The 26,114-nt window shown below is 40.2% G+C and overlaps 1 protein-coding gene across 3 annotated transcripts in view; it reads left to right on the top strand.

Annotated features, from left to right (window-relative positions):
• Positions 1-1,568: 1,568 nt before the first annotated feature.
• Positions 1,569-26,114, top strand: part of TSG101 (tumor susceptibility 101) — a 39,468-nt gene continuing 14,922 nt past the window's right edge. For 2 of the 3 annotated variants that reach the window (XM_026512245.4, XM_057317598.1), the window contains exons 1-6: positions 1,569-1,747; positions 7,757-7,841; positions 10,269-10,334; positions 13,037-13,200; positions 17,783-17,909; positions 21,478-21,544. In XM_026512245.4, coding sequence (XP_026368030.1) covers positions 1,706-1,747; positions 7,757-7,841; positions 10,269-10,334; positions 13,037-13,200; positions 17,783-17,909; positions 21,478-21,544 — 551 coding nt within the window. In that variant the 5' untranslated portion in view covers positions 1,569-1,705. Of the gene's footprint in view, positions 1,748-7,135; positions 7,221-7,756; positions 7,842-10,268; positions 10,335-13,036; positions 13,201-17,782; positions 17,910-21,477; positions 21,545-26,114 lie in introns of those variants that run through there. The other variant, XM_057317599.1, reaches the window with a different exon arrangement.

The raw sequence follows: 26,114 nt of genomic DNA, 5'->3' as shown, positions 1-26,114 counted from the left end.
TCACTAGAAGATGCCTAATTTATTGAGAGTGGAAAGAAATTTATTCAGATTTGAGGAGAAAGTTTCTTTCATGTAATTCACACCGTACCCAGGATATTTATTTCATTTTAAGTGGCTTAAGTGCAAAATTAAAAGACTGGCTTCTGTTGTTTTCAAGCTTTTAAAAATTTCTTTTAGCAAGAAAACTTTTTAAGCAATATATTACCTGCACTCTCCCAATTGATAAAGCACAGTTGCTCTGAGGGTATTTCTGAATAAGTTGTGGCTTTCAGACCAGTTTGAAAACTACTTTGCTTTTAAGTGACATAAAAGAGGTGCAGTGGAGGGACGCCTGGGTGGCTCAGCTGGTTGGGCGTCTGCCTTCGGCTCAGGTCGTGATCTCAGGCTCCTGCAATTGAGCCCCACGTGGGGCTCTCTGCTCAGCAGGGAGTCTGCTTCTCCCCCTCCCTCTGTGATCTCTCTTGCTCTTGCTGTCTTTCAAATAAATAAAATCTTTAAAAAAGGGGGGGGCAGTGAAAAGATAAGACTGCCCTATAGTTTGGTTTGACTGCTTAACTAATGTATGATGTCCGTATCCAAAAAAACTGATACCTATTGGGATAGCCTGTGCCTGTGTGTTGGCAATAATTTAAGATACTTCCACATGGTTTCAATTAGGCCCTGTGTTTGTGACCTCACTGAGATGCCAATTTAGAAAATACCACCACCTGTTCCTCATTAGCACTAAGCTAACGTCATCCAAGTGAACATACTTCATATCATCGAACCCAAGCTTTACAATACCTTGAATGACACTGTGCTTATAAAACTGGTGGTGAGTGCAATAATGACTCATATGACCATGAAGAACTCTGGGTAGTAGAAATTCAATTAAGATCAAGCCCCTACTCTTGTCCTGTACAAGGATGAGGATCTGAAGATGAGCCTGCCCTCATAGATTTGGACTTTTGACAGTGGGCAGGCTAGCATGCAGGTGGAATGCAAGGTAGAATGCAGCGTGTATTATGATCTACGGCTAGGAAGAGAGTTCTGACTTAGCGGAATGGTTTCCCAGAGAAGAAATCACCGCCTGGACTGCTGTTAAACCAGGGCTCTGCACGTTGCCCTTGGGGATGTAGCACGAAAAACTTTTATGCTTAAAAAACAAAAACAAAACTTGATAATCAGAGAGGCCCTAGGCATCATCTAACGCAAGCCTCTCATCTCAGAGTTGGGAAAAACAAGCCCCAGCTACAAGTGCACTTGCCTACTATTATCACAAGGGCAAGTTAGCAGCATAACAGTTTCCTGACTCCCAGCCCACACGAGGAGGAATCGGTCGTTAAAGCTCACTCGCAAAACCTTCCTACTTCCCCTCCCTGCACCTGCTCCCTTAGTCGAAGGCAACCGTGAAACACCTGCTGATCTTACCCCACAGCAGGGTTTCGACCCTCGCGACAGGCTTGTCCTGATTACTGGGACCCGACAGGCCCGCGGAGAACAACCCACCAGGTGGGTCGGAACCCACACCACTCCCAGCCTCAGTCGCTTACCCCGGAAGTGACGTAAAGGAAGCGGAAGCGCTGGCCTGGTGGCCGACTTCCTGTTGTTAGAGGCGGGGGGGTGGGGGGCTGGCTACTAGGTGTGTGATTGTGTGGGGCGGCCTGGGCGGCCCCGGAGCGGCTGACCCTCTGCCTGCGGGGACGGGAGTCGCAAGGCGGCCGCCATGGCGGTGTCGGAGAGCCAGCTCAAGAAAATGGTGTCCAAGGTGAGTCCTCGGCGCGCTGGCCACCCGGCGCGCGCCCACCACTCCCCTTGGCGCCCGGCGGGGCCTGGCCGGACTCAGCCCAGCGCGTCTCCGCCGGCCGGAGGCCCAGTGCAGTCCTCAGTCGCCTTTGCGGCCCCAGCCCCGAGATGCTTGTCGCCTTGTGCCGGAGTCCCTGCTCCGCGGCCGGGGAAGATGGGGGGGCGGCGACGGTCAACAAAGGCGCGGAGCCGAGGCCGCCTGCCACCTGCCGCCTGCCCTCCTCTCTGCGGCTAGAGTTTGAAACAGTCTGTGGGGCAGTGTAGTTTTCGTCCTAGTTTTTATAAACACAGGGAGGGGGTTGGACTTAATTCTTCATCTGAGATAGTCCTCCACTGCTGTCCCAGTGTAAGGATCCGTCCGTCTTCGCCCTTCCGTCCCGGCCTCCTGAGATTGTGTCCTTTTCAGTTTTCTGTTCCTCAACACAGCTCAGTACCCGACCCGCGGAGGTCGGTAACAGTTGGTTGAATGGTTCAATTATAAGTAAAAACGTTCAGAGAAGCCTAAATACCAGTTCCTCACTACCTCGATAGAATGAATAGAATTCCATGACAATTTCAGGGACTTTGATTTTCTAAGAATAACCACTTTTAATTCTGTGCTTCTTACAACGAGAACTTGTTTGCTTTGAACCTAATTTTTAATCTTCACAGTTGAAGACCAGTGTATTTTTTTTAATTCTTAAAAAGTAAATAGGCATTTTACATTTTAAAGCCATGAATTATTTTGATCATTTCTTTAAATGTGGCACCTGATAAGAGAGTGAACGGAGTGATAGTGGGGATTTTTCTTCTTTTTTCAGTTTACCAATTAGGAATAAGATGATGTGAAGCAGCTGAGAGTTGAATCGTCTCCAGTTCAGTGGGTTAGCTTTGGATACTTTTGTCAAAGCAAGAATGGTAGGAATCGCAGTAGTTTAAGCAATTATCATTATTAACAAAACACACACTTGTGTATAAACTTACTTCTTTGAAAAATATGCAGTTCTCCTCTCCCCCAGTAAAATCGTGCCTCTAGTCTTTGGTTGGAGGGCAAATAACTTCTAAAGAGGAATTGACAGTTTTCAAAATAAAGTTTCTCTTGATTGTCTAATATCTTCTAGGCTTCTTAACTTTCTTTTGATAGTTATTCTTGATTGTAGAGGAAGTTTGGGGGAGCCCTAGTAGATTGTGGCCCAGGTCCATGTTGAAACATTTATATATCACTTTATAAAACAGTACATTGTTTTACATATGATGTAACTGACAAGTATCTGTTCCATGCCATTTTTGATGTTTAAATTGATAGCATTAGTATTAAGGTTTATTCCTTAGTCTTTCTGTGTAAGGACAAGAATATTCAAATAACGGTTTTGAATTTTAAAAACCATGATTAAGTTTCCTAAACTTAAGAGGAGGAACCTGCCTTCAAAGACAGACGCAGAACATCTTTAGAAGATTTTTTTATATCTCCACTGCCTCCCCCCCCCGCAACCTCTTTTCCCCTAAGAACAAAAAAAAGGACATAAAGAAGAGGTGGGAGAGGACATTCTACTTAACTTTTGGTTCTCAGCCCAATATCTGAAAAACTTGAGTCTCCTGCAAGTGATAATGTGGGTTCTGAGTATCAGCATCTTTTCTATCTAGCCTATGAACAGATAGGTAGGAATAGAAAGTAGGATAATAAACGCAGCTCATGGAGTTTCTTCTTTCTGGTAGAGACCTAGCTTCCGGTGTTAGCCTTTCAATTGAGTTTGGTGTGATGTAGGAATTGTTAGCCAGGACCCTAGCCACATTGCGAGGGTGATGGTCCTTTACTCCTTATCTGATTGTGAGAACTCCACACCCATTATGGCCACCTGTTTTGTTTTTTTTTTAAAGATTTTATTTATTTATTTGACAGAGACAGCCAGCGAGAGAGGAAACACAGGCAGGGGGAGCAGGAGAGGAAGAAGCAGGCTCCTAGCATAGGAACCTGATGTGGGGCTCGATCCCAGAACGCTGGGATCACGCCCTGAGCCGAAGGCAGACGCTTAACGACTGCACCACCCAGGCGCCCCAGGCCATCTGTTTTGACTTAGTGTCTGTTTATTTTGAGGTATAATTAACATACAACATTATATGATCTTTTTATATATTATTGGAGATAATTTTTACCTTTGAGTATTATCTTGGCTCCTAGTTTAACTTTTGTTAATGCTCTTCTCTGTCATCATTTTAGCAATGAACAGAGATACAGTTTTACTGCTAGTCCATCTTGTTTTACACAGAACTTTATGCTGTTGATTTTTCAGGAAGGCAGCTACCTGCATCCTTACAGCATTCCTAGAGGTGGAGTCACTACTCAGGAGGTAGAGGAGAACTGACTCATTGACAATTGCTGTGCACCTCACACTGTTTTAAGTTCTCAGGATACAATAGTGAACAGTCAGAATACTCTTCCGGAATTTAAATTATCATAGAAGACCATAAAAACTCAGTAACTACATTATGCTAAAGGTGGTAAATGCTTTGGAGAAAAGTAAAGCAGCAAAGGGTAATAGAGAACACACAGGGCAGGGAGATGGGATGGATTGCAATTTTACGAAATAGTAAAGGAACGCCTTTCTGAGAAGGTCTATTTGAGCAGAGACCTGAAAGAAATGAGGAAGCAAATTGGAGCAATCTGGAGTAAGAACGTTCCAGGAAGAAGGCAAATAAGTGCAGAAGCCTTGAGACAGAAGCTTGTCATGCATGATAAAGGAACAACGAAGGGGGCTCAGGTGGCTGGAGAAGCATGAGCAAGGGGGAGGGTGGTGGAAAGAAAAGTAGTAGATTTTGGAGGGTCTTGAAGGCCTTTGTAAGGATTTTGGCAGGTACTTGGAATATGGATGGGAAGCCATCCATCTGTTTTAACTTCTAACAGTATTGCTCCGGCTGCTGTGTTGAGACCAGACTGCAGAGGTTCGGCGTGGAGGCAGAGTCCCCTGTAAGGCTGTTGCAGTAACCTAGGTGAGAGGTGACAGTGACTTAGAGCCACAGAAGCTGTGAGAAGTGATCAGATTCTTGTTATTTTTATAGGTAGAGTTAATACGATTTTCTCACAGGTTCACTGTAGATGTGAAGAAGAGGGGCGTCAAGGATAATGTCAAGGTTTTTATCCTGAGCAGCTGGATGTAGATATGGAAGAAGGTAGGAAGAGTAGATTTGGGGGGAAATAAGCAGTTCAGTTTTGATCGTGTTACATTTGACATTCATGAGGTATCCAAGTGAAGATTAGCCAACTGGCCGTGGGTTATACGTGTCTGAAGTTTAGAAAAGAGGTTCAGACTGGAATTGTTTTTAACCTGGGAGTTAACGTCACATAAATGGTATTTAAAGCCATGAGAGATCACCAAAGGAGTGAGTTTAGATAAAGAAGAGGACCAAGGACTGAGCCATAGGGTTCAGTAATATTTAGAGGTTAGGGAAAAGGAAAGAACCAGCAAAGACACAGAGAGGAGGAAAGCCAGCAGTGGTGTCCTCAACATCAAGTGAAGAACGTGTCTTAAGAAGAAGGACTCCACTTGATCAAATGCTGCTGATAGGTTAAGAAAGATGAAGACTGAGAATTGGCCCTTGCATATAGCCATGCGACAGTTACTGGTGACCTTGACAGTCAATTTCGTTGAAAGTGCTAAAGCTTGATTGGAGTGGGTTTGAAGAGAATAGGTGTAGACGTTGAGCCTCAGTGGTTGCAAACATCACAGAGAGAAACCCAGATAATATATGCTACGTGGTAGAAAAACACCATCATCTGTGAAATGGTCTTGCTGGGGTCGGGGGAAGAAGATGTGGCAAACAAGTAAAATTTAGAAAAAATCATGAAAAAGATCATAACTCTTAGATCCAGTTAGTAATTCACAGGGAATGTGAAGAACATAGGAACATGTATACTAAACTACAAGGGGATGCAGTTAGCAAAATCCAAAGCATGAGGATCTCTGTAGGACAAATCAGCCAGTTTCTTCAACAAATTCCAAGGGGCAGAAATAGAAATGGGCCCACTGATGATGAATAGACAAAATGTCCTATATCCCTGTATGGAATATTCGTCAGCAACGGAAAGGAGTGAAGTGCAACATGGATGTAGCTTAGAAACACACGAAGTGAAAGAAGTTCGTCATAAATGACCACGTGTTATATGCTTCCATTTATATGAAATGTCTAAAATAGGCAAATTGATAGAAAGGTAAATGGGGGGTTTATAAAGGAATGGTTGCTAATGGGTACAAATTTCTTTTGGGGGTGACGAAAATGTTCTAAAATTGTGGTTGCACAGCTCAGTACTGAAAACCATTGAACTTTAAATTCACTTTAAATGTGTGAATTATATGGTATATGAATTATTATCTCAGTAAAGCTATTATCGAGAAAGAGGGATGGGAGAGAATCTGTGGATTGAAAGAGACCCAAACGATGTTGAAACAAGTGGCAATGTGTGGACTTTATTTGGATCTCTGTTCAAACAAAATATGACGTGCAATGCATACTCGATAATATTAAGGAAATGGGTTGGTTTAGTATGATAATAGTATTGTGGGGGTTTTCTAAGTTTTTATCTTTTAAAGATATACACAGATATTCATGGGCAATAGGCTATGATGTTACAGTTTGCTGCAGAATAATGCAGGAGGAGGGAAAGGTGAGTGAGGTTATGGATTATGATTGGCTGCGAGTTGATTATCGTCGAAGCTGGGTATAGGATATAGGGCACTCATTGTACTATTCTGCCTACGTTTGGAAATGTTTGAAATGTTCCTAGTAAAAAGCTCTAAAAAGAGAGAATAGGAAAAGAGCAATCTCAGACAGCAAATGTAGGGAGTTCCTTACAAGAGTTGCTATAAAGAAGAACTGTGAGAAGTGTGGTTGTAGCTGGAGGGGAAAGGAGGTCAGGAATACGTGTGTGTGAGTAAGATGGGAGAGAAGTGAGAACAGGTTTGTGCGCTAATAGTACGCATCCCATAGCAGGGAAAAATCAGTACTTCCGGTCAAAAGAAGGCAAGAAATGCTGAAGAGAGGCCTTTCAGTAGACCTTCTCAATTTATTCCCTGATTTTTCTTGTATTTTTCCCTTTCTTGTCTACCACTTTGTCTTTCTGCACTAGTCTCTGTGAGATTTGACTATATATTCTAATCCCCCCGTTGAATGCTTGTTTCCCAGCTATCACATTTTTATGTCCAGGAGTCCTTTCTTCTCTGAGTGTTCTTGTTTCATGAGTATAACATCATTTCTTCCTTGAAGGTATTAATGCTAATTCTTTTTGAAGTTTTCTTCTGCTCCTTGAATTTTTTCTGTAATTTCTTAATTCCTCTTTTCTGTTTCTTTTGGTCTCTGTCCTGCTTCTTGGAGTCTTTTGGAATACCGATTGCTTCTTTTTGAGAGAGAAGCACTAAAAGCTGATTGAAAGCTTTGTGTACATGGATGGAGCTTATTAACTGGTGAGCTTTGATGTACTGTGATAAGACAGGGGTCCGTCTCCTGAGCGCCTCATGTGCCAAGAATGTGTAAGCCAGGTTCCTCATTTTCCTGGAGTGGAGCAGTGCAAGGTGGGGGTGTGAAAATACAATATAATAAATGATAAATTGCAAAATAGTATTGGCAATAAATCCTGGAGTTTGGAGGAAAGGGAGAGATCACAACGAGCTAAAAGGAAGTCTGGAAAAGGATTCATTAAGAAGGGGGAAAGAGATGAAAGCTTAGGTCTTTGAAAAAAAACTAAGATTTGATTTGGTGGACGGGTCTTTCCAGTTGGAAAGAAGAGCTCAAATGGAGGTGAGTAAAGGATTTGAATAGGTAGCGGGAGAGAAAGCTATCAAGGTTCTTTCAGGCTTTAATTAATGTTAATGATTAGCAAGAACCATTATACTTTTAAGAAGAGTGCTATTAAGAAAATAAGATTTTAAGAAAATAAGCCTAGCAGTAAAGTATGTGCATTGGTTTTAAAACTAAATTCCTGTGTGATTTTGCTTTTCAGTACAAATACAGAGACCTAACTGTACGTGAAACTGTCAATGTTATTACTTTATACAAAGATCTCAAACCTGTATTGGATTCATATGGTGAGTTTATGTAATAAAAATATCAATTACTGTTCTTTGAGTTTACTCTTTTTGTTAATTATTGTAGGTTTCCCATTTTCCTCTAAGTTTGTTGGTTTTTCCTTTGTAGGACTGAACCTCCACCTAATAAAAGTGTTGGGGGGATAGGAAATGACACAATCTAGTACTAACAGATTTGTTTAGTTATTTTAAGTTTTAGAAAAATAAAAGAACTATGCAAATTTAGACCTAGAGGGGATCTTAAAAATAATTTAGTGTATCATTTCCCCAAATTTTATCCATAGTTATGAAGAATGTTTCTTGGGATGAGGGGATATGTTTGAACAATTATAAATTAAACAAAATTAAATGGGTTTCTTTATAGCAAAATTTCTCAGAACCTTTAATATGCTGGTATATTATGCCTCACCAAGAGGGGAGAGAAGAGAATCTACTATACAGTATATCCTAAAGTTAATTAACTACTGAACTTTTTTTGTTTTTCTCCCCAGAGCATCTCTTTATATTCTCAGGAACACATTTTGCAAAATAATATTCTGGAATATCTCTTTCATTTTTTTTTAGTATGGTCCTTAATTCTATAGAGTAGGTAGGTATAGTGTGTGTCTACTTTCTGTTGAGATGAAATAAAACAGAGTTAAGTAAGAAATGACAGTACCTGGATTTGTTCTTTTTGTTTTAAGATTTATATTTTTATTTTAGTGCGCGCGAGAGAGCCAGCGCGCGCAGGGTGGGGGGTGGCAGAGGGAGATGGAGAGAAAAACTCAAGCAGACTCCACGCTAAAACCTGACATGGGGCTCGATCTCATGACCCTGAGACACGACCTGAGCCGAAACCAAGAGTCAGACTCTTTAATTGTGCCACCCAGGTGCCCCTAGAGTTGTTCCTTTTTTTTTTTTTTTTAAAGGTCTTTTTGTCCCCACCAATCCTAATGTCATCTTTCCAACTCTGTGTCCTTGTAAACCCCTAATGTGCCAGGGCCAAGGGAGAACCCCTGCTGCCTCCTGTCCATTATGAGGCTCTTGGCACAGAGGGCTACGAGCTAAGTTTTGTAGGTGAGACTGTCATTCTAAACTCCACTCACTCTTAGGGCTTTGAAAACCTTAGAAGCTTGGTGACAAGAGATGAGAGTTAACAGAGGGACAAGGAGTCCTGTATTTTCTGAACAACACAAGCATGAACCAGAATTTCTCTCCCAAACCTAGGGCACGATTCTCCTTCCTGTCCACATGCTGTGGTATTTAGATCTGGGGAAAATCTCATATTACCAGAATTAGAGTTAATTTAAAAATGACTTCAGAGAGGGAAAAAAAAGTGACTGGGGCTAGAACTTTACTGTAAGTGTATAGTTTTTACTGCATGCTAAAAGAATAAATATGTTTATCTAAACTGACAAAGAGGGGTGCCTGGGTGGCTCAGTCGGTTAAGTGTCAGACTTTTGGTTTTAGCTCAGTCGTGATCTCATGGATTATGCGATCGAGCCCAGTTTGGGCTCCATGCTCAGTGCAGTCTGCTTAAGTTTCTCTCTTCCTCTCCCTTCACCCCTCCCCTCACTCAACGAGTGCATGCGCGCCCTCTCCCCCCCTCAAAATAAATTAATAAATGAAATCTTCAAACTGACAAAGACTCCATCACTGAATAAATTTTATAAGATTTATGTGGCTGGACCAAGTCTAAACCATTATCACCATGCTTATAGAATAATTAAAACCCTAAATTTAAATAAGGTGATTTTTTTTTAAAAAGCACAAAGTTAGAATAAATTATAGCAGAGATGGTAATTGTCAATGCCAAGTAAGAGAATAGAGGTCAGCGGTATAGTTCTGTGTTCTTACCTTGCACAGGACAGCTTTTCTATGCGATACAGTGTTAATTCCATATCATTTTTACAAATCATAGCAGTCCATCTGATATAAATCATGTAGCCTCGTTATAATCAATTACAGATAGAAAAACTGACATGATATGAGAAATACTTGTATTGAAAGATGTCTGTATTTGACTGAAAACTTTTTAATACTGTGGTTTGATACTTTGGGATTGAGAATGATGTTGAGTAGCAGTAAAATCTGGGCAATCTAAAATTTAATGATACTGGATTAACATTTAGTGTGGTATCAGCTGATAGTGATTTTTAAGTAACTTTATAATCGTATTAGTTGGGGACCAAGAGCGTATGTTTGCTGGAACTGTAGCGCTCACATTCATTTTTCCAGGTAATTCAAAGCATCTTTCTCATTTAAAAGCCGATCCCATTGAGTGAATCAACAAAGGATATTTTGTTATGGGACAAAATGGATGCGACATTAACAAGTTAGCTCCTTTCAAGGGTATTAATGAGTTTTAACCAGTGTTTCTGGAAGAATAATTCATATGGGAGTATCTGTGAAAATGCTCATGATCGAATCATTATTCTTTCTTTTCAGTTTTTAATGATGGCAGTTCCAGGGAACTAATGAACCTCACTGGAACAATTCCTGTGCCTTATAAAGGTAAACGTCTTATGTAATTTACGTTTCCAATACAGATGCATTGTGATGCACCTAGTAGGTTGCCAGAGAGTCATAAGTAAACCTTCCTCCTGACTTTAATGATGAGGTAGAGGTTTGAACTTATTGAACTTCATCTGGCAGCAGCACCTAATATTTTCAGCTTTTTTTCCCCCTTCTTTACTGAGACATACCAACAAGTAAGTGCCTCGCGCACTGGAAGAGTTCGACGTTTCAGAGAGTCAGGGAATCTTAGAACTAGAAAGGAATTTTTTTTTTTTAATGTTTTATTTTTAAGTAGTCTCTACACCCAACGTGGGGCTTGAACTCACAACCCAACCCCAAGAGTAAGAGTCTCACAGTCTACCCGCCAAGCCAGCTGGGCACCCCTAGAGAGGGATTTTCAGCGCCTTGTAATTCAGCCTCCCACCCCATCCAGACGTTTCCAGCAATGGGGAGCTGTATCGTATAATGGCTAAGGTAGAGGCTTTAAAGTCAGGGCAAAGTAAGGGTTCAGTTCTCTGTAGTCTGTCAGTTTTGTGACAATGGACGCCTAGAACAATTGCATGATAGAACTGACTTAAAGTATTCGTTGTGATAACGTAAAGGACTTAGCACAGAGCTTGGTATGTAATAAACAGATACCAAAAGTAGCTATTATGGGATGCCTGGGTGGCTCAGTCACTGAAGTGTCTGCCTTTGGCTCAGGTCATGATCCCAGGGTCCTGGGATCGAGTCCCACGTCGGGCTCCTTGCTCAACAGGGAGTCTGTTTCTCCCTTTGCCTGCCGCCCCCCCTGCTTGTGCTGTCTCTCTGACAAATAAATAATAGCTACTTTTTAAAAAAAAATTTTTTTATTATAGTAGTAATGTCAGTGATAATGCTGATGGTAGATAATTATGTTTTCTTTTACCCAGTCGGCCATCCTGTGCTGGAATACTTACAGTGATAAGGGAGCATTCAGCTTGATGAATGACTGTTCTCTTTTTGGACAATTCTGTTTCTTAATTATTCTTTGTGACTACCTAAGACCTGTGTCTCTGTAATACACCCGTTGATTTTGTATAGTACTTGCTGTGCATGAGGCATAGGGACTGGGGCTATGGATACAAAGGTGACTAAAGGGGGTGCCTGGGTGGCCCATTTGGGAGTCTGCCTTTGGCTCGGGTCACGATCCTGAGGTCGTGAGATGGAGTCCCGCTTCGGGCTCTCTGCTCGGCAGGGAGCCTGCATCTCCCTCTCCTTCTGCCTGCCACTCTCCCTGATTGTGCTCTGTCAAATAAGTGCATAAATAAAATCTTTAAAAAAAAAAAAGGTGAATAAAGGATGTACCTTGTCTGGAAGAACTTACACGAATAGGTAAAACAGAGGGGATAGTTAGTTATGGTTTCCTGTCACTGCTGTAGAATGATAAAATATAAAGATGCTGTGAGATTACAGAGGAGAATAAGACCACGTAGGAAGATCGTGGAGGAAAGGACGTTTGAATTTGGTATTAAAGGGTGAGTCAACCAGTCCCATGAGAATGGGCGTTCTAGGCAGAGCGTGAAAATGCTTGAGCATCAGTGGTATAAAGCAGCTCTGATGAATTTAGGGTGGCCTGAGTAAAATTCAGGATTATTGACTTTGCCTTTGCCCCAGGAAATAAACTTGGATGGGAGAAACAGTTATATGGTGGGAAGAGGGAGGCAGGAAACTATCTCATAATTAAAGACATTTATTGTAGATAGATGTTGACTAAACTAAACCTTTTCTCTTCCCTCACCATTGCTTACACGGCATAGGTCCTAAGCCTAAGTAATTCCGTAGAATTCTTTATTTTCATAAAACAAAGTATTCTGTGTGATGGAAATACACTTAACGTTTTATGTGTTCAGTTATATACTATTGGAGTTGTGTTTGTTTTGTTTTGTTTCCATTATAGATGAAATTTTGGGTAAAAAGTAAATCCAGAGTCCCACAGCTGATTCCCTTCAAGTGCAGTTTAGGTGTATATACTTCGTATGGAGTGAAACTGTTTCTAAGGGGAGGAAATGTATCTGAATACATTAGGTGATTCAGATGATTGCTGGGACATTGGGCCTTGAGCTTAGAGAAGGAGATGGCTTTATGTTCAGTATGTTAACTATTGAATCCTTTGAAACACTGTGCAGTTTGACTATATTTAGTCAAATTCCTCAACTGAGAAAGATTCTATTACCTAAAGCAAAGAAGAAGAAATAACGTTGATTCTGCGTAACCACCACTGAAAATGCCATACAACTGGTCAAGCCGTGGCCACCAGTCAGCACCTGTGTGGCAGCTGGATTAGGTCTTATAGTTTTTGGCAGGGCAGTTTCAGGTGCAGCTTACATCACGTTCTGATAGGACGCCAAGCTCTGTAGTCTTCCTCTTATATCCCTTCCCAGTGACCTTATGAACCGAAATGACAAGAGTCAAGTTGCAAAGAATGGATTGAGACGTAAGATGTAAAGAATGTTTTTACAGCAGCAAGCAGACACTGGCAGAGTAGTGATCAATTAGCTCCTTAATGCTGCTGATAGTTTTAAAAACTGAAAATTTGAGAAACATCTTAAACAGAACTTTGAAACATAAAATATTTGTTATTTTTCTTTTAAGTGTTTTTTAGTTGTAGCTCTCTTGCTTACCTACTAAGCCATTATTAAAAAATAATAAAAATAGAGTAACTGAAGTTTCTCTTTCAGGTAATACATATAATATTCCAATATGCCTGTGGCTGCTGGACACATACCCGTATAATCCCCCTATCTGTTTCGTTAAGCCTACTAGTTCAATGACTATTAAAACAGGAAAGCATGTTGATGCAAATGGGAAGATATATCTTCCTTATCTACATGAATGGAAACACGTAAGTATTAAGAGTGTTGTGTGAATTCATTGCATTTTATATATTTTGCTCTCTGGCATTTAATACTCAAAGAGGATTCCCAGGAAGATAGATAAGTTCACCTAAGATCCTAATCACTGAGCTGGATAATTGGAAAAGTTTCTCCAAAAGAAATATATTTGTATAGAGCTTGGTACTTTACAGAATACACATAGTCACTATTTTATTTGCTTGAGTTGAACCTTTAAGAATAGATGGGATTCACATAATGGGAAATGCATTTTAAAAAGTAGTGTACTGGTGGCATGTATTTGTGAAACTGTTCAAATCTCATTATTCAGCATTCCTATCAAGTAGCAAACCAGATAACCTGAGTCTCTCCCTCAAGGGATAAGCTGAATTCTAAGCTTCAAAGACAGTGTTAAAAAACTAAGCAGAGGGATCCCTAGGTGGCTTAGTCAGTTAAGCGCCTGCCTTAGGCTCGGGTCATGATCCCAGAGTCCTGGGATCGAGTCCCTCAACAGGCTCCTTGCTCAGCAGGGAGCCTCCTTCTCCCCCTGCCTGCCGGCTCCCCCTGCTTGTGCTCACTCACTCACTCTCTGGCAAGTAAATAAATAAAATCTTTTAACAAACCAAAATCTACGCAGAAGCATCTGAAAAACCCAGCCAAGTTCTCTGGGGCCCCAGGTTGAGGAGATAGTAGGAGCTCAGAACCTTATCAAGGAGGGAGGGGTATAAGTAAACATCCTGGACTCTTAGATGATGCCACTGGAGGAACACACCCCAGGAGCCTTGAATCAACTCAGTCTTGATTGTATTAAGGTGATTCTCACAGTATCTGCCTGCCAGAGAATAGGGTGAATCCTTCCTGGAGTGTATAGAGCCTCTCTAATTTTTCAGTGTCCAGCATACAGTTTAAAATTACCAAGTACATCAAAAAAGAGGACAAAGGTGGAAAAAAAGACAGTAGAAACAGGACACCACAACCCCCAGATAACCAGTTATCAGACCCAGACTTGAAAATGATTGTGATTAGTATGTTCAAGATGGAGAATTGTATTAAAAAGGAACCAAGTGGAGGGGCGCCTGGGTGGCACAGCGGTTGGGCGTCTGCCTTCGGCTCAGGGCGTGATCCCGGCATTATGGGATCGAGCCCCACATCAGGCTCCTCTGCTGGGAGCCTGCCTTCTTCCTCTCCCACTCCCCCTGCTTGTGTTCCCTCTCTCGCTGGCTGTCTCTATCTCTGTCGAATAAATAAATAAAATCTTTAAAAAAAAAAAAAAAAGGTACCAAGTGGAAATCTTAGAACTGGAAAATAGAATAATAGAAATTAAGAACTCAGTAGCCCAGTTTAATAGCAGATTGGACTTAGCAGAGTAGAGAATAATGAACTGGTAAATGAATATATTTTTCAGTGCTATTGATTTATGAATAAACCTTACAAAAGATGTATAAGTCCATTATGGAAAAAATTCTAAATTTTATTGAAAGACATTAAAGAAGACTTAGAACCTTATTCATAGTTTTTTACAAATTGATTTTTGTCCTAACAATTTTTGTTTCTTTTTATATTTGTTTAACTTTCTGAATTTGATAAGCTGAATCTAAAATTTATATGGAAATGCAAAAGGTTGAGCATAGCTAAGGCCCTCTCCAAGAAGAATAAGGTAGAAGGGACTTGCCCTACACCTGTCAAAATGTATTATAAAACTAGTAATTAAGATAGTACAGAACTGTCACAGAAATATTCAAATGGATAGATGGAATATAATAACCCAGAGGAGCGCCTGGGTGGTTCAGTCGGGTAAATGTCTGACTTTGGCTCAAGTCATGATCTCAGGGTCTTGGGATCAAGCCCCACATCAGGCTTAATGGGGAGTCTGCTTCTCCCCCTCCTCTTGTGCACTCCTCGCTTGCTCTCATATAAATAAAATCTTAAAAAAAAAAAAAACAACCCATAAAAAGATCCACTGTATATAAACACTTGCTATGTGACCAGTGGTATTATAGCAGATCATTTGGGGATAAGATGAACTTTTCAGGAATGGAGCTGGGACAGTTGGATTCCTATTCATATAACACACAAAAATTTCAGGTAGACTGTAAAAGGCAAAAGGAAAAAAAAAAAAACAATATGGAAGATTGCCTCTGTGATCTTGGAATAGGTTAGGTTTTTTGGGTGGTGTTTTTTTTGTTTTGTTTTGTTTTAAACAAAAAGTATTTACTAGAAAGGAAAAGTAATAAATTTTCCCTTGAATTTGTACAAATTGAGAACTTCTATTTATTAAAGACATTAAAAAGTATGAAAAGACTAACCACAAACTGGAAGAATATATTTGTAATACTTAATACTCTCAGAATAATATCGAGGATATTAAAATAACTTGGGAATCATAAAAGAAACCACAGAAGTAGAAAAATAGATAAAACTCTTGAGCAAGTAAGGGCTTCACAAAAGAGAAAGTCTAGTGGCCAATAAACATATGGAAAGATGTTTAACCCTGCTAGTAGTGAGGGAAATGTAAATTAAAACCACAGTGAGATACCACTGAATACCCATCAAATGTGTGCTACCAGTTGACAATGTGGATTACTGAGGCGGTGGAAAAAAAGAACTCTTTGACACCAGCTACTTTGGGAACCAGTTGGGCTTAGTTAGTAAAGTTGTGAGCACATGCCCTATGACCTGGCAGTTCACACCTAGGTATATAGCTCAGCACTATTGACTTTGTGGATCGGGTAATTTTTTTATTGTGGCAGGGCTATCCTGTCTATTGTAGGATGTAGAATCTCTGGCCTTTACCCACAAGATGCCAGTAGCAAAACACCCAGTTGTGACAACCAAAAATGTCTCTTGGCATTTCTCAGTATCCCCTGGGAGGCAAATATATCACCTCCAGTTGAGGACTACTGCCCAAGAATAACCCTTGCCCATATGTGCTCGGAAATACAGCAAGAATGTCGATGGCGGCATACACTGCCGAAGACGATACAACCTAGCTATTAACAGGAAAACAAAGAAGTTAGTATATTTATTGGGTGGAACACCATACATGAAAATGAGTTAAATATAGCTGTACTCTTTAACAGGAATGTATCTTTCAAACATGGAACAAAAGCAGCAAATCTCAATAGAATGTACAGTTTGATTAAATTCATATGAAGTTCCCAAAAAAGCCACATTAAACAGACAGCTCAGGACATCATAAGGTAGTATGTTTACAGTTAAGCCAAAGAATGATTATCCACTCAATCAGAGAAGTGGTTTATGTCATGAGGAAACGGGGGGATGCAGTCTGGAGCTTCTAAGTTATTGTCAGTCTTCTATTTCTTAACGTGGGCAGTGGCTTCCAGGTGTTTTCTTAATTTCTTAACTCGTTAAAGTTACATAGGTCAGACATTTCTGTATGTAAGACAGATTTCACAGAAAAGACACAACGGTGGCTAACTTTAGTATGGTATTCGGGGCTATACCATGAAGGACCCTGAGTGTTAGCTAGGGACTTTGTCCTTCAGTAGACAGTTGGGAGTCATTTTAGACTTTTGAACAAGATTAGGGTATTAAAAGCAATGATTATCTGGTATAATGTCTGAAGTATACTAGATGAATACATTAGTTAGCTCTGACTAGTAATCACTAGCTGCTTCAAAACAGAAACTCCAAAGTGCTAAGAGGCTTAACGCTATAGAAGTTTCTTGCCCATGTAATAGTCTACTGCGGGGGGGGGGAGGGTGCCTGGCAGCTCCGTCGGTGAAGCATCTGCCTTTGGCTCAGGTCATAATCTCAGGGTCCTGGGATTGAGCCCTGCATCGGGCTCCCTGCCCTGAGGGGAGCCTGCTTCTCTCCCTCCGCCTGCCGCTCCCCCTGCTTGTACACTCTCTCTCTCTAGGGCAAGTAAATAAAATCTGTTTAAAAAAAAAAAAAATGTCCCCTGGGGGTGTCCCTCATGGCAAGCAGCTTTCCTCTACTTGGTGCTTGGGACCGAGGCTCTTCCCGGTTTGTGGTGCCACCATCTCCCAGGCTGGCGGAGTGTCTGCATCACGGAAGACAAGCATCTAGAGGTGGTGAAGGAGTTAACCCCCTTCTTACCCACCTTGGCTTGAAAGTTAAGTCACTTCTGCTTACGGTCCGTTGATAAAAACTAGTTGCAAGAATGGCTGGAATATGTGGTCCCTGCCTGAACAGCTGATTGTCAGTAACATCTCTCTGTTATAGAAGGGGGAGGTTGAACTTTCATAGAAAACTCTCGGTCTTGGGGCGCCTGGGTGGCTCAGGCAGTTAAGCGTCTGCCTTCGGCTCAGGTCATGATCTCGATCCTGGGAGTGGGAGAGGAAGAGGCAGGCTCATAGCAGAGGAGCCTGATGTGGGGCTTGATCCCATAACGCCGGGATCATGCCCTGAGCCGAAGGCAGACGTTTAACGACTGAGCCACCCAGGCGCCCCTGGGATCGATTTCTGAATCAGGCTCCCTGCTCAGTGGGGAACCTACTTCTCCCTGTCCCTGTTGTGTGCATTCTTTCTCTCTCTCTCTCTCGGACAAATAAATAAAACCTTAAAAAAAAAAAAAATCTGTAGCTGACTTAATTTGTTTTCTGTTTTTAGCCCCAGTCTGACTTATTGGGGCTTATTCAGGTCATGATCGTGGTGTTTGGAGATGAACCTCCAGTCTTCTCTCGTCCTACTATTTCAGCATCTTATCCACCATACCAGGCAACAGGGCCACCAAATAGTAAGTATAATTAAGTCTGATTTTTAAACTCATAAACAAAACACAAAACCTAGAAAAAAAATCGTTTTTCATGCCTTCGCTTTTTAGCTTACCCAGTTAGTGGATTTTTTGGAGGTATTCTGAGGCCACACATCTGCATGTACAGAGTCCCACCAAAGACTGGCATTTGGGCTTTCCTTTGTGGGTAGAAATCTAACTATGGGTGTGCTCGATTCTAAAATGGAAGAGAGAGAATGCTGGAATAGAGCTAGAATTTTTTTTTAATTTTTAATTATACATGCCATGGAATAGCCTTCTATCATCAGTTTGGAAACAAAACTCGAAAGGTAGCCTGCTTTTCTTTGCAACTGCCCGATCAGTGCTGTAGATAAGAATCGATGAGAGTCAACTAGCTCATTGACGTTCTGCTATTCTGGCTGTTACACAACCGAACATCTAGCTCTCGGCTTTCTTCTCTTGAGTACAGCCAATTCATGATTTTACCTGGTGTGGAGAGGGTGAGAGCATGAAGTCAGTGCTCTCCCCTGGTTGGTGTACGTTATCTCTATTCTTTCTTTTTTTTCCAGTAATTCCTGTTAATACTTTCAAATCACCTTGAATAATTGAGAATTGGTTGTACTTACTTGTTTTGACTTTGCTAAACCTGTACTGATTTCATTGTGTTTTGAGCTGTGGTGTTTTTTTTTAAACAAGTTTGTTCAAGATTATAATTAAGCAAAACTTAAGTTAGATTATGTGAGCTTTCATTTTTCTTACACTGGGAGTTACCCTCTCTTTGATCTGTCCTGTCCTGAGGAGCACTGACTCACAAGCTGAATGGGAATTTAACAGAAAGAACTTTCTGAACCCACTTCCTTTTCCTTCCCTGCCTTCACAGAGTAAGTTTGGTTTTAGGAATTAGTAGCTCTTTTACTAAAAGTTCTAGTGATTCTTTTGGACCAGAAATTTGTTTTCGTCTTAATAAATTCTGTTGACCCTAGGACTTGAGATTAGACAACCTTGCTCTTTTAAGTTTGAAATACCAAATATTTCCTAGTTTGCCATTCATGTTTGCTCCAATAACGTAGCCAGTGACCACTGAAGTAACCTTTTCAGAAGTTTGGGCAGTCTCCTAAGCAACTTTTTTTTTCCATTTTAAGTTTCTTCCAGTTTTATATTGACACTGGAAGTGCAGCATTCCAGAAAGAGGCCACAGTAAAGAGATCATTTTTGCAGTTCAGTTTTGCACTCACTGTATATCACATTAAACAATGTATAGCTGATTTAAGTAAATTACTACAAGGGGCCAATTTATTATCCTTCAGTTCCAGTTGTAATACTTTTTATACATTTAAAAGATACTGATTATTAATAGGTATGACTATAAATAGATAAAAGTCTGAATTCCATTCCCTTCCACACACACCAAGGAATAGCCCAGAAATCTGGATGTAACTTATATGAGGATTATCTTCTAGTTCAGAATTATATACTTCTATTGTTATTTTTATCATTATTCAGAATACTTTTTGATCTGCTATTTTAGGATGACATTGAGCTAGCTAAGAGTCACATTAAAAGATGTAATGGCCAAACCTCATTTTTTGACAACTAACAGTAATAGTCAACATTTATTGACTTATAACTGTGAGACACAGCTAAGCACTTCATGTTCATTCTTATTTAATCCTATGTGTTAGGGGTAATCTGTATCCCATTTTATTCTGGCTCTAAAATTACCTCATTTTCTTCTTCCTTGATAGTCTTGGATCCAAATAGCATTTGTTGTTTCTAAGAATTAAAATTTGAAGGCTTTGGTGGAATTAGTTAGTAGCTTTTCAGACCTTAGAAAAGGAAAATTGCTTCTGATTATGAAAATTTGGTGCAGGACTATGACTGCTCATAACCATGAAGTGGTAGTTTATGTGTACAGAGAAAAACTAGCACGGGGGGGTTAGTAATTGACCATGTGTGTTGCTGACACTTAATAGTAGCCTGGTGTTTTGATGTTCTTTTTTTTTTTTTTTTAAGATTTTATTTATTTATTTGACAGAGATAGAGACAGCCAGCGAGAGAGGGAACACAAGCAGGGGGAGTGGGAGAGGAAGAAGCAGGCTCCCAGCGGAGGAGCCTGATGTGGGGCTTGATCCCAGAATGCTGGGATCACGCCCTGAGCCGAAGGCAGACGCTTAACAACTGAGCCACCCAGGCGCCCCTGTTTTGATGTTCTTATAGACAACTGTGCTTTGCCCAGGAAGAAAAAAATGTCTTCTGGAATCCAGCAGTTGAGACATTTCGGGAGGTTTTTTCCCCTTCCTAAAATAGCATTGAACATCATCCTAGCTTCTTATACTTAAGAAAAAATTTACTTACAACATCTATAGTTCATCCTAACAGGAAGACTGAACACTGATACTCGGAGATGTGTGCTCAGCATCTCTGGGAAAGATTTCTGAGCCCCTTGGTCAGAGCCCAGTGTAGACTGCTCCCAACCACTTATATTTGTGCTTTAAAAGTTCATTTCTTGACGGCTCCACCTCTCTTGCCTTCCAGGCCTTTCTGTACCACTCCTCTGCTAGGTCACTTTTATTTTCCCCCACGTCTTAGGTTAGATTAGCTGCCTCCTTTATGGTTCCGTGTGTATGTATGACCGTGCACTTCTCCTGTCATCACACGGCGCACTCTGTATTATTATTCCTCATCTCCTCCACTAGACCATGAGCAACTCAAAGCCAGGAATTCTTTCTTTTTTTAATCAGATTCCTGGTGCTGGTTACATAGAAGGCACTAGAATATTTATTGATTGGATTAAGAGCTAATTCATCATTGTATTCAGTGAGAAAAATTTCACGGAGGATAAACTGATTCTCAGACAAGTCATTTCCAGTTAAAGTCAAAATTTTCTTTCTCTACGTTGCTTAGCCTCCTGGCGCCGCTGACCAGTTCTGTGTCTTTAGTGTTCTAAAAAAATATATAAACCACTCTTTAAGCTTGCTAGATTTGAACCTTTTTTCCCTAGTATTTCTGAGCTTTTGTTTTGCTTTAACCCTGTCTACCTGAATATAAATTTTGTAAAGGACTTCTCATAGTAATTTGAAGTCTTTTAAAGTCCTCAATCAAGCCAACAAAACCACCTGTGCAAACTGGTCCACATTTGGTCAACAAGAAATATCAAAAGGTTTCTTAGATATAACAAAGAGGGCACTTTCTAGAAGCTGACCTTGGGCCAGAGGAGGGCAGAATTACCTTCCTCTAAATTCCAGTGGAACCAGCTGCTGGGTCAGGTTACAGATTCTTTGAGAGCGTGGAGAGCTGACCAGGTTGACCTGTTTGCCAGTGATTCCCTGTTGGGATTGTCATGTGTATTGTCATGCCTCATAGTTAATGCTTTGAGAATTTGTGATTTGAAGATACTGCTTGCATTAAAGAACTAATATGGGTGGAGTGTTTGTTTTGTTTTGGTGCTGAGATTTGGATTCTTTACCTGTATGAAATTTTGCAGTGGTTTGACAATGATCTATGTCTTATTTGATTGCCTGTATATCCAGGACTATGCACATTATTTTAAAATGTTAAAAATTATTTTTAGCTTCCTATATCCCAGGCATGCCAAGTGGAATCTCTGCATATCCATCTGGATATCCTCCCAATCCCAGGTAATGAAAAATCTTTTGAATAATTGTATTAGAAATTCTGTTAGATCTATAATGCTAAGTGAAATAAGTCAAGCAGAGAAAGACAACTATCATATGATTTCTCTCATCTATGGAACATAAGAACTAGGATGATCAGTAGGGGAAGAAAGGGATAAAGAAAGGGGGGTAATCAGAAGGGGGAATGAAACATGAGAGACTATGGACTATGAGAAACAAACTGAGGGCCTCAGAGGGGAGGGGGGGTGGGGGAATGGGATAGGCTGGTGATGGGTAGTAAGGAGGGCACGTATTGCATGGTGCACTGGGTGTTATACGCAACTAATGAATCATCGAGCCTTACATCGGAAACCGGGGATGTACTGTATGGTGACTAACATAATATAATAAAAAAATCATTAAAAAAAAAAAAAAAAAGAAATTCTGTTAGATCTAGATTGGAAATAATGGATGCTAACCAGAGCATTAAAGTAAACGTAGTTGCAGTTTAATGGAAGGTAAGACTTGGTTTATTGGTGAAATTTTATGGTATGTATATAATTCCAAAGGAGTTTTTTCCATTCTAGAGACATGTAACTTCATTTTGTTTTCAGAGAAGGAAGGAGTGAGATAATGACAATGATCTTGGTTGGTTTTGGACTTTGAAATCCTTGCTTGCTCTGCTTCCCTTTTAAGAACTTTATATATTTAGTGTAGATAGCTGAAAGGTTAATGGAATACTAACTATAATGAATTTAACCAAGGAGAAAAAATAATTTAATACCCTTTTTTTTTCCTGGAGACGGAAAGAAAATCTTAAGCAGGCTTCACGCCCAGCATGGAGCCTGATGTGGGGCTCGATCTCACAACCCTGAGGCCGAGACCTAAGCCAAAATCAAGAGTCGGACGCTTAACTTACTGAGCCACCCAGGCGCCCCTATATTTTAATACCGTTTTAAAAAAGACTTAACTTTTTTGTAAATTGAGGGAATGGATTAATGGTTCACATGATGGGGTCAGTCTTGTCTTATTTATTCATTCAGTTCATAGACTACATATACTACCAACCTCTTATTTTAACCATTTAATGATAACATAACCTAGGTAGGTTAGATTAATCGTGAGATCAGTCTATGAGTAAGACACATTAGAAAATCAATGAGAAATAATGATTAACCCATGTTTCAGTTGCGTAGTTTCAGTGGTAATCAAAGACTACTTTACAAAGGGTGGTCTTTGGGTTGACTTAAAATGCAAGATGGCACATACCGGTGTCCAGATGAGATTTCTGGCTACTTTAACTATTAACGAGAAATTTTTTAAACTGTTTTTAGCTTCATATAACTCTCACGGATAAATGTAGACAGATTTCCTGAACACCTGATGTAAGTACATGTATAATATGCAGGATCCTATAATTTAAATTTAGCGGTCTTATTTCTGGATCTTTCTGAATTTCAGAGACATGCTTGACAAGGTAGTAAGCATTCTGTCATATTAGAGAGATAAGCAGAGACTAGATGAATATCTGTGAGGGACAATAAAGAAAGATTCCTATGGTTGTAATATATAAACAGGCTGTAAGTTTTAGATTTCTTGAGGTGCTTATTTTTCTGATTAAGTTCTAGAAACAGAGTCTTCTTGTCTGGGGCGCCTGGGTGGCACAGTTGTTAAGCATCTGCCTTCGGCTCAGGGCGTGATCCCGGCGTTCTGGGATCGAGCCCCACATCAGGCTCCTCCGCTGGGAGCCTGCTTCTTCCTCTCCCACTCCCCCTGCTTGTGTTCCCTCTCTCGCTGGCTGTCTCTGTCTCTGTCGAATAAATAAATAAAATCTTTAAAAAAAAAAAAAAAGAATCTTCTTGTCTGAAGCCCTGAAATTATAAGCCTTTACAATTAATAGTCAGTAGTAAGAAGGAACTTTGGACCTAAGGAAATAGTTGTTAGAAGTACAGTAAGGAAATGGACTTCGGAATAATAAAGCCATTTCAAAGAAACTCGTACATAAAAATGAAGCTGAAAAAACAAAACTCTAAATCTTAGGTAACCATCAGAGTGTCTTTTGTCAGGTTATTTGTAAGAAGTTCCTCTTTGAGACAGCTGTTTTTCAAAAATTTGATGTTTTTTTCCTTTGAAATGTAACTTTTAATGTCAAAATATAAGTAGTAGACCAACGAGTTGTTAAGGTTAGTAACTGTATTCAAATCGCTATCTGTATCTTTCCGTGTATGAAAGGTTTTGGCAGAAGAGCTTCAGAACCTCTTTCTCTTCTCCCTTTGTCCTAAAGGAGAATTAATAAATCAGTGACTCAAGAAGAATCTTTATCTTAAACAATGAATATGAGAGTCTTTATTCTTGCTCTAGAAAGTTGGACTAGATGATCTCTAAGTTCTCTTCCAAATCTTAAGATCTTTTGAAAGTTTAATTTAGCACCTGCAGCATGTGCACAAGGAAACTAAAAGGTATGTCAAGAATGGTGGTTCTAGTTTGGGTCTGTGTACTAGCACGCCTGTGGTGAGATATTGGGAAGCAGTTCCTGGTATCAGAAAAGACAGACAATGGTAAGTGCTGTGATAAATAGAACTTCAGAGGGGAGGTCACCTCTGCTGTGGAGGTGAGAGCTCAGCGATAGCTTATAAATGAAAGAACAGGTTTACGAGGAGGACCTTGAGGAAGGAAATTCGGTGTTTAGAGGTGGAGGGAGCAGCAAAGAGTTATAACATTGGAGGGGATACTTTCCAGTTCTCAAGTCCAGCCCACTCATTTTATGTAAGCAAAGTGTGAAAGCCCCCGAAAGTTCCAGGAAGAATAAGGAAACACTGTAATGTGGTTGAAGAATATGGAGTTAGGAGTAAAGGAATTAAAATAAAGGTGCAACTTCATGGATATTACAGATCTCCCAGAACCTTCCCTGATCTCCTCTAGCTGGTAGTGATTTTCCATTCTACATCTGCTGAGTTTTTACTTAGCATGTCTTATTTCCTTGATCCTCTCAGGATTGTTTATAGGGTCTTGCCCTGTTTTGATAGCATATTGAGGAAGGAATGGATTCATATCTTAGCTCCTACTTCGAGCACTTCGAAACAGTGCCTTCAATATAATAATGAGTAAAATTTGAAGGAGTACATAAAGAAAAAAGAACATAAGGGTATTGGAAAATTCTTTTTAAATATGTAGTTTTAAAAGGACTCTTTAGCAGTGTGAAAAGGATGCACTACGTAGAACAAATTGTTTAATTATATACGAAGATAGAAGATACTATCACTCAGTTCTTTACTCAAGAAAAATTATTAACCCTGAACATAGAGAATAACTATGAAGAGGAAATTGAGCAGACTAAGAGACAAGGGAGTTCTTGGAAGTTAATGTCTGTAGGCCTAGAAAAGATTTATACCAGGTTACTGAAAAATTCAGCGGTATGGTCTCAGATTGTCTTTAAAAGGGTATGCAAAGTGGGAGAAACCCCAGAAAAAAGAGCACGTTGATCCCAGTTCTCAAAACCGTAGACTCAGAAATTTCGGTGAGATCGGCAGTGTTTCCTGGCACCATGGTAGCAGGGTTATTAGAGACCAGAGACAAGAGCAGCGTTCAGTAGCCTTTGGCATGTGTCCTCTAGGAACAGAAACGCCTGCTGTTCTCTTCTTTGATTTGGCTTCTGTACCGATAGATGAGAGAGTATTGTGATTACATCGACTCTTCAACAAGCTCTACAGAAGTTTTTGTTGGGGACGAGTGATAAAGTGTGAGCTGATAGTCCAAACAGTAGGATCTCTGAGCCACCACACTAGAAACGGATTACTGACTCCAGACCGAGAGCTTTTGCTCCAAGGCTCTGAACTGGCTGGGTTTCATCAATAATTTTAATGGACTTGTAGAAGGCAGATTGGTCAGAACTGCCAGTGTCCTAGATCTGACAACTAATCAAGATTTATTGTCCAACTAACAGGTAGCTAGTGATCATCTTGTTTTACTTTTCTTCTCCATTGTAAGGGAAACGCTGCCAAACTAGTGAGCGTTCAGAGGAAAGTGATTAGACCTGAAAATCAGGTCCTGTGAAGAATGGTTGAGAGAATTTAAAAGATTTCACCCAAAGATGACTGATGTTAGAAGTCTTCTACTATTCAAGTGGTTTTCCAGAAAGCAAATCTAGAACCATTAGGTGGAAGTTCTATCAAAATGATAATGTTCAATAAAGATGACCATTTGTCCGGGATATTGTTAATGATGTTTATAAAACAATGTTGGATAACAGATTGGAGGAGAAGACTTTGAAGGAGAGTTCCTCCTGACCTGACTCTGATATGAATACATGAGTGAGACAAACTATCCATAGAGAAGAAAATTTTTAAAACTATTTAAAGAGGAAATTTTTCAGATCAGATATCCTCAAAGGGTATCAATGAACCATAGGTAAAAATTGAATAATATAATTTCCTGATATGCTCGTTAACCAGAACGGGAAAGTTCTCTCACAAATTGTGGTTGCTTCCAGTTCTGATACTGTTCAACTGCCTTTAGAAATACGCTAGTTGTTTTGCTCCCTGTGAAGACAACCGTCAAATACACAGAGCCAAGCAAGAGTATTTTAACCATTTAC

This window comes from Ursus arctos, unplaced genomic scaffold (genome assembly GCF_023065955.2).
Source record: "Ursus arctos isolate Adak ecotype North America unplaced genomic scaffold, UrsArc2.0 scaffold_23, whole genome shotgun sequence".
Taxonomy (NCBI): domain Eukaryota; kingdom Metazoa; phylum Chordata; class Mammalia; order Carnivora; family Ursidae; genus Ursus; species Ursus arctos.
The sequence above is the reverse complement of the archived record's forward strand: the minus strand, read 5'-3'. Positions and strand labels throughout refer to the sequence as shown.